This window comes from Vigna unguiculata, chromosome 7, assembly GCF_004118075.2.
Source record: "Vigna unguiculata cultivar IT97K-499-35 chromosome 7, ASM411807v1, whole genome shotgun sequence".
NCBI classification, from domain to species: domain Eukaryota; kingdom Viridiplantae; phylum Streptophyta; class Magnoliopsida; order Fabales; family Fabaceae; genus Vigna; species Vigna unguiculata.
Window position 1 is genome coordinate 37,986,256 of NC_040285.1, and position 12,590 is coordinate 37,998,845.

Here is a 12,590-nt window from a genome sequence, read left to right on the forward strand (position 1 = left end):
GAATATATATGAGAATATCCATCAAAAGGAAGTAGAAGGAGGAAGGGATGATTCCAAGCATCTCCATATCTTTCTATTTGGCTTTACACATTACAGACTTCATTTAACACCCATCAAAGCAGATTAAACTCTACTTACTACTTAATCATCCCACATTTTGGGTTCTAATTTTCCTTTTATTTCTAATAATAATACAAAAGGATTAAAGTTCACAATCTTATAACAAAAACAATATCAAAACTGTTGTAGATAGAGTCTTCCTAGTTCCTACACTCTTCATACGTATATATAAATTAATTGTTGCATTGTAATCGATTGAATATTAAAAGATACATTTTAGCGGTGGAACTCCTTTCGAAGACCAAGAGGCAGCATGGTTTTACTTTCTTTAAGAGAAGAATACAAAACAAAATGGTAAGAATTAGATAGGAAACATAAAGAACACACACACTTCCATTTTTATGAAAGTTCGTATCGATCTTCCTAAAGTTATGAGAGTGTAGGGTAAAGTTGTGAGTGTAGACTCTAGTATAAAAAATAATATTTCTTTTTTCTACATCCTACAAAATACATGAATATCAATATCTTCTCTTCTTTATCCATTAGGGCAAACAACAAAAGAATAAAAATGGTGTATTAGAGTAAGAGACAGAAAAGTTGAGAAATCAGAAAGGGCACTTTGCTTTACAAGTAAAAGAACAGGGACAGAGAATCTTAAAGTAATCGAGTAAAAGAATAAACTATTTTTGTAGGGATAAAATGGAAAACAAAGATTCTATCCAGCCCGATTTACTTCTTTGACTGAAATTCACATAGGAATAACCGAAAGAACACGGATAAGAATTTTAAGAAACGTGTTGTTATGGGTAATTGTTTTTAGAAGGTATTGCACATTAGTGTTGGAGGTGTGATTAATTGAACTTAAACAGAGAATATAGTTAAGAAATGTGGAAAAAAGAGGAAGAAGAAGGTATTGCATATTTGTGAAAGATCCTGTCCAGCTTTTGACGTTTGAAAAGCGAAACTAATTCAATGTATGAGATAAACATCACATGCCCATTTGCTCTTAATTTACTTCCATTTAAATAAATCATCACCTTGCATTGACTCTAATCTTGCAGATCCATATCAAATTACACAAATTACACAAATTACTTTGGGACACCTAATCCTAAAAAGGTAGTTTTTTTTTTTTTAATTTTAGAAAAAGCTCACATTGCAATTTTTTAATCTAATTGTTTTAATTTGAGAAAGGTTATTTATTACGTTCCAAGTTGGTGGATTTAATGTGAGTAATTTATGAAAATGAATTTAAAAATAGGGGAATAAAAGGAAATTAGAATAGTGAAGAAGTCCCTGACATCACATCAGAGAGGCTTTTTATAACAGAGGTGGAAGGTGTTGTGTTCTCGCAATCCACACAAAGACGACACGACACGATACGATACGATACACCGCGACCTCTTAAAATCTTCGTTCTCTCTATTCATTCATTAATTCATTCAGAGTTGATTGGGAAATTGGAATCATGGGTTTGCAAAGCGAATTAAACGACGTGTCGTCGGGTTCGATTCCGCTGCTGGTGTTGGCGCAGATAGCCATGTGCGTCAACTACCTCCGCTCGATGCTCTTCGCGCTGTTGCAATCCCTAGGTCTCGCCCGCTTCCACACGCACCAGATCGTCGACGACCGCTTCCTCGCCGCCGTCGGATCCGGCCTCGCCGGACTCATCATGCTCTCCGATCAGCTCACCCTCAACAACCAATTATTCTTCTACGAAGGACCCGCCCACGACCACCCCTGCGTCGTCTGCCAGGCCACCTTCCAGGACGGCGACCAGCTCCGCATGCTCCCCTGCCGCCACGTCTTCCACCGCCGCTGCTTCGACGGCTGGCTCCACCACTACAAGTTCAACTGCCCCCTCTGCCGCTCCCCGCTCCTCTCCGAGGAGCGCGTGGCCCTCACCGAACGCCGCCTCGGCCAACAACTCATCTCTTGGTTCTCCCTTCACTGATGCGGCGCCGTTTCGGTTTTCCAATCTCCCACTTTTACCCCTCTTTCGCGATCACTTTTTACAGACCTGGACGCGGTTTCTTTTCTCTTTTTCGTTTCTTACTTTCCCTCCTTTTTTTTCTTTAATATTGGGCTTTTTATTTTTTTTGTAGGGTTTTAATATTATGATTATTAGGCTAGATTTTTTCTTTCTTTTTGTCCTATTTAACAGTAGTTCTGGTGAAGGTATTTTTTGAAGGGTTTTCTAGCGTCTGAGAATCCTTTTTTATCTGCTGTAAATTTTGGACTCCCTTTGTGTCTATTCTAATAATCGGAGATATTAGAAAGCTTATGCACAAATTTCCATAACACACCACTATCTTGCCCTCACTTCCGGTAAATCTTGGATGCATCTAATTCACCGTGTCTAGTTTCTAGCGAAGGGAAATTAAATACAAAATTATCAGAAAAAGGAGTATTTATTCTGGAAATTAAATGCAAAAGGGACAAATTGAAGTCATTGAACTAAATTTTGAGAGATAATTACGGTACGCAAGTGGAAATTATTGAGTCCAGTGTTATTTTCACTTGGGATGGCCAACTAGAAAAAATCGTTAATACGAATGGAAGGACACTGTTTCTTTAAGAGAAGAAGGATAGAATCTAGATGGAGTGATTATATGAATTATGTGAAAGTTAAATTTTTGTTGTGGGAATAACACTTAATAAACCTAAATGGTTGATATTTAATAAAAGTGTATAGTGATGAAATAAAACTGAATTTTCAAAATTTTGAGGCATTAAATTGGACATTGAAGTGGAAATTAGTTGGGAGAGAAATTGGGAATTGGGTTTGTTTGATTGAAGGGAAATAGGAGAATGTAGAGTTGTATATGAGGTGGAGAAGTGCGTGGTGTGAGTGAAAGTGTGGAATTTCCAATTTGGCAAAAGCTGTGTGTGTGTGTGGTGTTGAAGTTGAAGACTCCGTGTTAAATTACAGGTCTCCCAGCATGCGGCGCCTCCAATTTACGTCACCATTAAAACTCAGTTGTTGAACTGTCACTGTTTCTTTTCTTTTTCTTTTTTACATTTTATGTACTTCGTTAATTAACTCTACGTCTAAATAATAACTATAATTTCATATAGTTAATTAATTTATATTTCAGACGTTGAGTTGAAAAAACTTGTCTTAACAGGCTTACACGTAAACTAGGCTCAACTGTGGGTGATGATGCCAATATTAACAAATGCTTACGCCTCATATTCAACCAATACCGGTTTCTTCATTCTTAAAAAAACACACATGTGTGTATACCATGTTTATACATATGATGAAACAAAGTATTGTGCTGAAAATTAATACGAATTCCGAGAATACTAGTAAGTAGGAATTTATTTATAGGTGAGAGACACGTCAACAAACCCCTGAACTTATGAAACTTAACATTTGACAGGTGTCAAGCTCATCTGGTCAATCGTTTGACTAGGGTATATAGTCAACCTATGTGAGTAACCGTAATACGCCTTTAATCTCATGTTTAAGGGATTTTTAATTCATGATTTACTTTAAAAACACCTATATGTTTGAAGGGTTGTGGCCCAACAATGCAAATCACCATGAATAATTAGTTTAAATAATCGTCACAGCACCAAAATTATAGTTTGAAATTGTAAGATAAAATGGGTAGAGTTAATATGGATGAAAAATAAAATAAAAAATAAAATGAGAAATTGGTGGTATTGGATAGGAAGGTTGGTGATTTGTTAGGTTAAAGTGAAGAAGGTTTGAAAATAATTGAGATGATTGCGATATTTGAATAGTTATGGTCCCAACACAACTCCTCTCAGCTGCATCACTTTCACATTTTTTTGTTGTTTGAATAATTTTAGAATGGACCCAATCCAACCCTTACACAGCTTTGGAACAAGAATTTGTATCATTATTGCTCCTCTCAAACTCACATTGCTCAACTCTTTATGCATTTTTTTCTTCTTCATTCATTCATCTCCGTCCATTTCCTGCTTTTTCAACCCAAGGAGTTCAATCTTCAATGCCAAAGAAAAGTCAGCAAAATGGTTAACCTTCAACGTCTTGCAAATTTATTAAAAAGAGTTTTTTTTTTTATGTATGAAAATACATTTTTTTAAATATACATATGAACAAATCACGCTAGAAATCATTGTTTTACAATAAAAAATTGTACCAAATATATGATTTTAGGTTATTTTGTTTTTGAAGTTCATGTTGTAGCACGACTTCAACTTCTTTTAGAGCTAGTGTTTCCATGCGTGAGTTCTATTTTATTTATTATGTTTTGGAATGGACAAGTTATTGAAACTTTTTTTGTTTCATTTTTAGACATTGTTTACTTTTAAAAAGTTATTTAATACGTTAAATTTGGGTATTAATAGAATGAAATTTGAGATAAAAAAAATAGAATGGAGAAAGCTTTTGTTTTTTTTTTTTCAAAATGAATGTTTAAAAGCGTATATTATAATTTTTTTCTTATTTATTTATTGTACCTGAAAAACATTTTTTATTTTCTCAAAATTTGTTTAATTAATATTAATTTTCAATTTATTAATCAAGTTTTCTATATAAATATCTAAAAATTTGTTTCAATAACCTATTTATTTCATTTACATCAATTAAAACCAAATATTTATAAATGTTCTGGTCTCAAATTTATTGAAGTACATTATTAGGATTAAATACTATATTTGAGATATTTTTTATTTTATAATTGTTACTTCATCATAATTATGTCTTTAAAAGGTGTATTAAAATGTTGAATGAGAAATATATATTTAAATCAGTTTTAAACTCTTCACCTTAACAATAATTAATAATGTGAGACTATTATGTATCAAAATAATAAATATAAAAGGTTTAAAAAATAAAATTATGCATGCAATTATGATTTATTAAAAACTCTAAAATCATTTTTGCAAACATAATTTCAGAAGAAAAAAAAATAGTAAACCAATTAAAGTTGTGTTACCAATTACAACTTCAATCTAAGTTAAAGAAAAAAAAAAAAAACAAAGTTGTACATAGTGATAAATTTCAAACAAAAATCATGTTTTTACCTTCGTCATCGTTAGATAGAACAGTTAATCATTATACTAAATTCTTTTCAACTTTGTAAAATAATTATTTCATAAAATTTAGATTCTTTGTATCGTCTTTTGCTATGATTTCAGAGTACACTAATTTTAATAAGTAGCTTAAACTTCAAAAAAGAAATTAGTCCTGTTTTTAAAAAATGTAATCACTTCTATCAATTTTAAAATAGTTATTTTTAATATATGCATTAATTTACCACTTTTTTTTTTGTAAGAGGACATTTTGTATACATTCGTACGGAATTTTGTTGGCTAATAGAATAATGTGATTTGGTAGTCAATAAATGGTAGTTTGAAAATTGATTGAATATTATTTTTGTGATATTTTTTTATTAAAAAAAACATTTAGCTGAGTAAGTTTTCGCTTTCCACATCACAGATAAGCTTTCCTCTTTTCTTCACTAAAATATCTAAAGATAGAAAGTGGAAAGTGCTCGTAACTGTTTCAAAAATATATAAATAATTCCAACTTGCCATCAAAAGTGACCTCTTAATCTTCATTTGCCAACAAGATAACCGATGGCACAAATTCAATGGACCCAAATGCTTCGACGGTGGCACTTGGAAAATTCAAGTTTTTTTTTTTTCACGAATTTTGCTTTCAAATATTTATAAAAAAAAATGAATTGTTTTTTACATAAATTAAAATTGATTATTCATTTTCATTTTTATAATCATTCATGAAAAGATTTATCTACAGTATATAAGATAGTTTTCAGATAAGAAATGCAATATGATTCAATAGTTTTTTAATGACCAAGATAAAAGCTTGGAGGGAAGAAGGTTAGATAGGTGTTTGGATTATGATAAGATTCTGATTACAGCATCAATGATTAATAATTTCGCATGCATTATTTCAGACTACAACAAACACCTACAACTCTAATAAAAAATGTTAGAAAAAAAACAAAGGATATATAAATTAAGGTTTAATTATTCGAATGATACTCACTTTGGTACAAGTGTGTCAATCTGGTAATCGTTTTTAAAAAAGTGTCAATTGCATCCCAATTTTTGAAAAAGTGCTTCAATTAGGTCCCTTTCAGACGGGTTGACTAACGCCGTTAGTCAACGTGTCACGTGTCAGTGTGTGGTTTTTTTTTGTTTTTTTTTATTTTTTGAAAAAAAAATTTAAAATGCCACGTGTCAGGTCCCTGTGTGACACGTGACATTGTTAGTGCCACGTGGTATTGCAATGCCACATGCCAGTGTCACTATCAGATACCATTGTGTTGATTTCGATTTAGTCCCTATGTCTTTTTGTTTCAATTTGGTACCCACTTTTTTTAATAAATAAAATATTTTTGTAATCCATTTTTTTAAGATTAAAACTAATTAAGTATAAATATTTTTACAAAATTAAGTACTAATATATATATTGTTTCTCTCAATTTCAGACAAAATTTATTATTTGTATAAAATGTTTTACTAATATTTTTTATTAAAAATGACTTTTTAACATATTACTTTATTAATTACTTTTTTATTAAGTACTCATGTTTTGTTAATTATTATTTTTTTAACCTAAAATAGAACAATATTGTCTCTTACTAATTTTAAACCAAAATTTTTATTTGTTTGAATGTTATACTAATTTTTTTATTAAAAATGACTTAATAAAATGACTTTTACCACTAAATTTTAATATAAATATCAAATACTTAATTTTTGTAAATTTTGTATACTTAATTACTTTTAATTTTATAAAAAATGGATTTTAGTTATTAAAAAAAATTAGGTAAAGATTGAATCATATACACATAAGTAGGTACTAAATTTAAAGAAAATGACATATATGGGGACTAAATCGAAATCAACACAATGACATCTGATAATGACACTGACACGTGGCATTGCAATGCCACGTGGTACTGACAATGCCACGTGTCACACACAGAGACCTGACACATGGCATTTTTTTTTCAAAAAATTAAAAAAATTAAAAAAAATTAAAAAAAATCAAAAAAACCACAGACTGACACATGGCACGTTGACCAACGACGTTAGTCAACTCCGTCTTAAAGGGACCTAATTGAAACACTTTTTCAAAAGTTGAGATGCAATTGACATTTTTTTTAAAAGCGGTATCAAATTGACACACTTGTAGGGTACCATCCGAGTAATTAAACCATAAATTAATTAAAAAATATAAATGTTTAAAAGTGTGAAATTAGTTTCTAATTTTTTAAGATTTTTAAAATGTAATTACGAGATTATTTGTATAGAGTCACTTATTTTCAATTAATAACAAATTGAATACCAAGCAAGATGGGATAGTTTGGGAGAAAAAAAGAACCAAAAGAGGTAAGTTGAAGATTCCATTCCACAGTCGTTGGCTGCGAACGCAATGACCTTTCAATTTTGGAAATATTATTTTCAAAATATATTTTATAATAAACTTTATAAAAAATATAAATAAAATAAAACAGGGGAATGCCAACAAGATAAATAAGTATTGTAAAAAACTATATAAAAAGTGATTCTTTGTAAATTTTCTTCTCATTCTTATTTAAGCTAACAAAAGAAAACAATCGATAAAATAAAAGTACAAGATTAAATATTATCTTTTATGGAATCAAATAGTGTAAAAGGCCAACATTCATGGGTGGGTTCTTAATAGATTAAAAATTCATGCCTACAAAAAGCTGTTATTTGATGGTTTAAGATAATGATGTGATGATTCCTTTTTATTATAATTAATTAAGTGTTATTAATTTATTTTATAAATTAAAAGTTTGAAACATGATAATCCCAAATTACCTAATGATTTTTGACACAGGGGAGGGAAAACATAGAATATGTGGATAGAAGTGAAGCTCTGAAGTATCTCTATCTGCATTTGCCAAATTATTTGACTGGGTCACCTTGTTCATATTATTGGTTTGTTCTTGCTTTGTATCGCATTAGATTCCTTATTATTTTTAATGTGAGCAATAATTGGATATTAAATTATCTTTATTGTCTTGAACTAAAAGAGTTAAAAATTTAGATTATGCGCCACCCACTTAGATATCTCACTATATAAAATGTGTCTCTTTTATGTTGTTTGGTATCAATACCGTCCGTAAAAAAATTACTTTGTTTCTTTTGTAAAATTTCAAGTATGAGTTTAAATTTTATGTTGAAGAAAAAAAAAGTTAAATATCGTGTATAAAAGTAAATATTTATAAATCTATTATTTTAAAATAAGATTTTGAGTTAAAAATAATGTTGATATTTTATGTATAAGTTGAACTATTCTATTATTGATGTGGATTTTTTTCGAAAGACTCAACACAAAAGTAACTCTAAGCTTAAACACAAAATATAAACTTACATAATTTTTCATTTAAATTTACCAAGATTCGATTTTCTTAATTTATTTTCATTCGTTTAATTAATGTATTTTTTATATAATGATGTTTAATTCAAGGAATGTCCTTAGTTATACAGAGATTGTTGTCTTTGCACCTATGTTCTTGCACCTGTCATATTTATGTAATAATGCGATGAGAAATAAGTTTGGTTTTCTTTCAAGTTGATTCAAGTTCAAAGTTTCTAAATGGACGATAATATTTTGACTACTAAATTTTGATAATTTTTTTTTACAATATGAGATGTCATTTTTTAAATAATTTTAAAATATTAAAAATGAGAAAAATAAATAAAAAATTACTTAAAATATGACACCTAAGATCGTAAAAAAAAATTGTCAAAATTTAGTAGCAAAAAAATCATTTTCTTTTCAAAGATTAAGGACGATGAGAATCAAGGAACCTTAAATCATCCTTTTCCTTGTAACTTGGTTGTGGTTCTGACTTAATATTTCAATCTCATGACAAAAGAGATTCTACTGCACAATGCAAAGTGTATAGAAATAGCAGCTACCCTTTTCGTCTAAGCCGCCAACCATTAATTGCGGTGGTCCTCATATCATGCACTTTCTTCGTCACTCCTAAAAACAAAATAACCTAAAATTCTTCAAACAATTTAGTTCAACATCATGGCATATGTTCACTTTGTCTAGATACAGTTATATTAGGATATAGAAGGATCAGAAAACCACCCTTCTGATACATAGATCTAATACTATCCACATACTCAGATATTTCAAATTTGATAAATTCAAGAGTTATATGTTGAACATTTTTTGTATGATAGATATATTAAATATTTTACTATATAACTGTTGGAAGTTTGATGTTCACTAAAAATAAAAATTAATTCATAATATATAAATAGGTACAATTCTCATTTTACAAATTTAATTTTGTAAGATTAAATTAGATTTAAAGCTCGCTTTAAATAATTATGTTCACTCGATACTTCTGAGTTTGGTCCTGGAAAAAAGTAAGTGAAGTCAATTCGTTAAGACGAGTAAAATACTCTTCTCAGCATTGATGTTAACTTATCAAATGAAGAGAAGGGTAAATGTAATATTCTATTTTAACCGTTTGTTTGAATGTCACTTTCTCTCGCAAATATATTGAGTGTGCTTCTAAGTCAAGAAATTGAACGAATGTTTTCCACCAGAAGTATCAAATTTACGTTTTAGTTCTTCATAATTAACTGTGATGGCTTTTTAAGAAGCTTGAAGATGATATTTAAGATGAGGGAAGCAAAATTGAACTCTTACAGATTTCAAATTTCAATGTTTTTTTTTTTTCTTTTTTCTTTTCTTATGGGTTTATTGCTTGTACAATGAGTCTCTCTTAAACATTTGCAATAACTATTTATGGTTGTTGAATTTTGCTTAAGCCTTGCGTTTATTAAAAGGTTCAAATTTTGAAAATTGATTATTTTGACATACACGATTCATTTGACAACCCATTTTAAGTAAATTAATTTTTAACAAAAGAAATTTTTATATTTATAATAAAAAAGAAAATTAAAAATAAAAAAATAAATATAAGTCCGTAACAAAATTTAAATGTCAAAGTAACAACTTTTATTTTTTGTTTTCGTTTATGTATGCTCATTTGTGGTTGGAGCACATGCATTTTTTATTGAAAAATTCACATCGATTATAAATAAAACACTTTCATAATATATAAGTGGATGTAGTGCAAACTTTACCTTACATACCATTTTTATGGGATTGAATTAAGTTTAAAATTTATTTCTTAACATGATATCAAAGTCATAATTTATAATCTATCATAACGAGATTTGTGGGCATATAGTTTCATCCGCTATCGGATTATCCATTAATATCTAGTCTCACGCACAAGACATATATATATATATATATATATATATATATATATATATATAAAGTATACATATGAATGCAAACTTCACCTTACAATCAGATTTTGTGAGATTGATTTAAGTTTCACCTCTTATCATCTTTTACTAGTGATTGCAAAAGTCTTTTTTGTAATTACAAATTTTCTCTGTTTAATTTTGCATTGTTATTTAATTAAATAAATGACTAATATTAGTAGTATTATATTAAAGACAACCATTATAAAAGTTAATATATTAATTATATGTAATAGTTTATAATTAAAAAGATATTTTATTATTTTACATATATAGTTAAGTGCTCTAATCAATCTTTTACAAATATAAAACTCAAATTTAATATTATACAAGACACTTCAAAATTTTATTTTATTTAAATGAATTTATTTATTATAAGGTTTTACTAAATAATTAAAATATTTTAAGATTAAATTGTTAATTTTGAGAGTGCGTGAGACATAAGAGTATGATGATTCCCATTGAAGTTTTTCCTTTAACTTTAATATGTTTTCACTCTTTAAAACGATTGAGTTTTAATTTTATGCCACAGTAATATTGTAGTACAAGATCACACGTATTCCTTCAAACTCTCATTCGTAAAATAAATGTGATTTTTCTATTACACGTTACGGATAACAAGAGTATAATGTAAACTTTTAAAAGATGAAAATCAACGAAAAATATTTTTCTCAAGTTAAAATAAAAATCCACAGTTTCCATAAGAATTTAAAAGAATTATTACAAATTTCATAAGGATGAAAAAAAAAAGGAAAAAAACATAGAAGGTCCAAAATTAAATCACTCATTTAAGAAGAACTAAAAGATATTTAAGCCTTTTATTCTATGCCTTATTTTTTATTATTTAACTATTTTTGCTTGTAAAAACAATTATCGTTTTTTGACCACATAATAAGACGAGGACCTATGGTCTATGGGTTTGTTAATTTCTAAATAATATAGTTGTTGCTCTTTAAAAAACTCTTATGTTTTTAAAATATATTTAAAATAACAAAAAGTAATTCATATGACGCAGAAGGCTCATGAGCTCTTCTAGGCTAGTTGACCCAGTGAAATTTATTAGATTATTCATAGGGTTTTCAATGAAACAAACTACACTTTTAAATAAACCTGATTAAAGCCCAAAAAAATAACATTTATTAGCTTAATAAATTAAAGTCAAGTTTGATAATAATGATATTGGTCAAAACCAAAACTTGAAATTCTCTATAGTGTGTTTCCATCTATACTCGAAGTTACAATCAAAATCACCTTACACTGTTAAGTGAGTAGGTTTTTGGTTGGCACTAATACCATGTTAGAAGTGGGTTTAAAGTCTAATTCAATTCCACAAAACCGACTTGTAAAGAGAGGTTTGCACCTCACTTATATTGTGAATTGATCTTATCTCTAGTCGATGTGGAACTTCCAACAATTTTTTTTCATATTTTATTATAACAGATAACCCATAAAAATAAGAATTACTAATGATTGATCTTCTTGATAACAAGTACTCCACAATGGTAGAAGGAGGATTTAATTAAAAAGCACCACTTTATACAGTACAATGGGCATGTGATTAGGATGATTAATGTCAATACTAAGAAAAGTTCTTTTGCTTAATAATACTAATCATAACTAATGTCAAAGACACTTTACTTCTTTAGCTTTTGGGCAGGCAAAATCAAATTTACCCACTTTACCTCTTGTTCGCTAGATGCAAGGGTGGTTTTGTACAAATTGTTTTTCATTCTTTTTCTATATCGTAACTACAGTACCCTTTCCATTTCACACCTAAACAAATAAATTCTCAAAATATAAAAATTTTATGCATAATAGTTTTCAACTTACGCATAGTGGATCTTTTGGGAGAATAATAGAAAGTGGAAGAAGGAACAGGGTTAATGATTTTCGTTAGACATGTGTGTTTGTGATGCAGGAGTAGATTATTATGAGTTAAAAGACAAATAGGTTGTAGTATGATAAAGACATAACATGTATCCAAATTGATTCATTTCTTGCTATTCAATCAATGCTGGAATATTCATTTTTCATTAATTGGTTTCATTCTAAGTTAGCGATCAAACAGACATTAAAGTCCAAAGTGATCAACTTTCTTTCACCAAAGGCACACACTGCTTTTTTCCATTGCTTTTGTCTCTCTCATTCTTTTTTATTTTCTTTTGGACGTTTGGTATCTTATCATTGTCTGCTTTGCATCTCCTATCTTAGGAAGGAAAAATCAAAAG

At 28.9% G+C, this 12,590-nt stretch overlaps 1 protein-coding gene across 1 annotated transcript; it reads left to right on the forward strand.

Moving 5' to 3' along the window:
• Positions 1-1,390: 1,390 nt before the first annotated feature.
• LOC114190143 (E3 ubiquitin-protein ligase RHA2A-like) lies at positions 1,391-2,363 on the forward strand. Its single transcript, XM_028078924.1, has one exon. It carries the CDS (start codon positions 1,529-1,531, stop codon positions 2,012-2,014), a length of 486 nt encoding a protein of 161 aa, XP_027934725.1. The 5' UTR covers positions 1,391-1,528; the 3' UTR covers positions 2,015-2,363.
• Positions 2,364-12,590: the final 10,227 nt, after the last annotated feature.

Bases quoted from the DNA above. Each gene is read 5' to 3' on its own strand.
- LOC114190143 (XM_028078924.1), top strand. From the start codon at position 1,529: ATGGGTTTGCAAAGCGAATTAAACGACGTGTCGTCGGGTTCGATTCCG.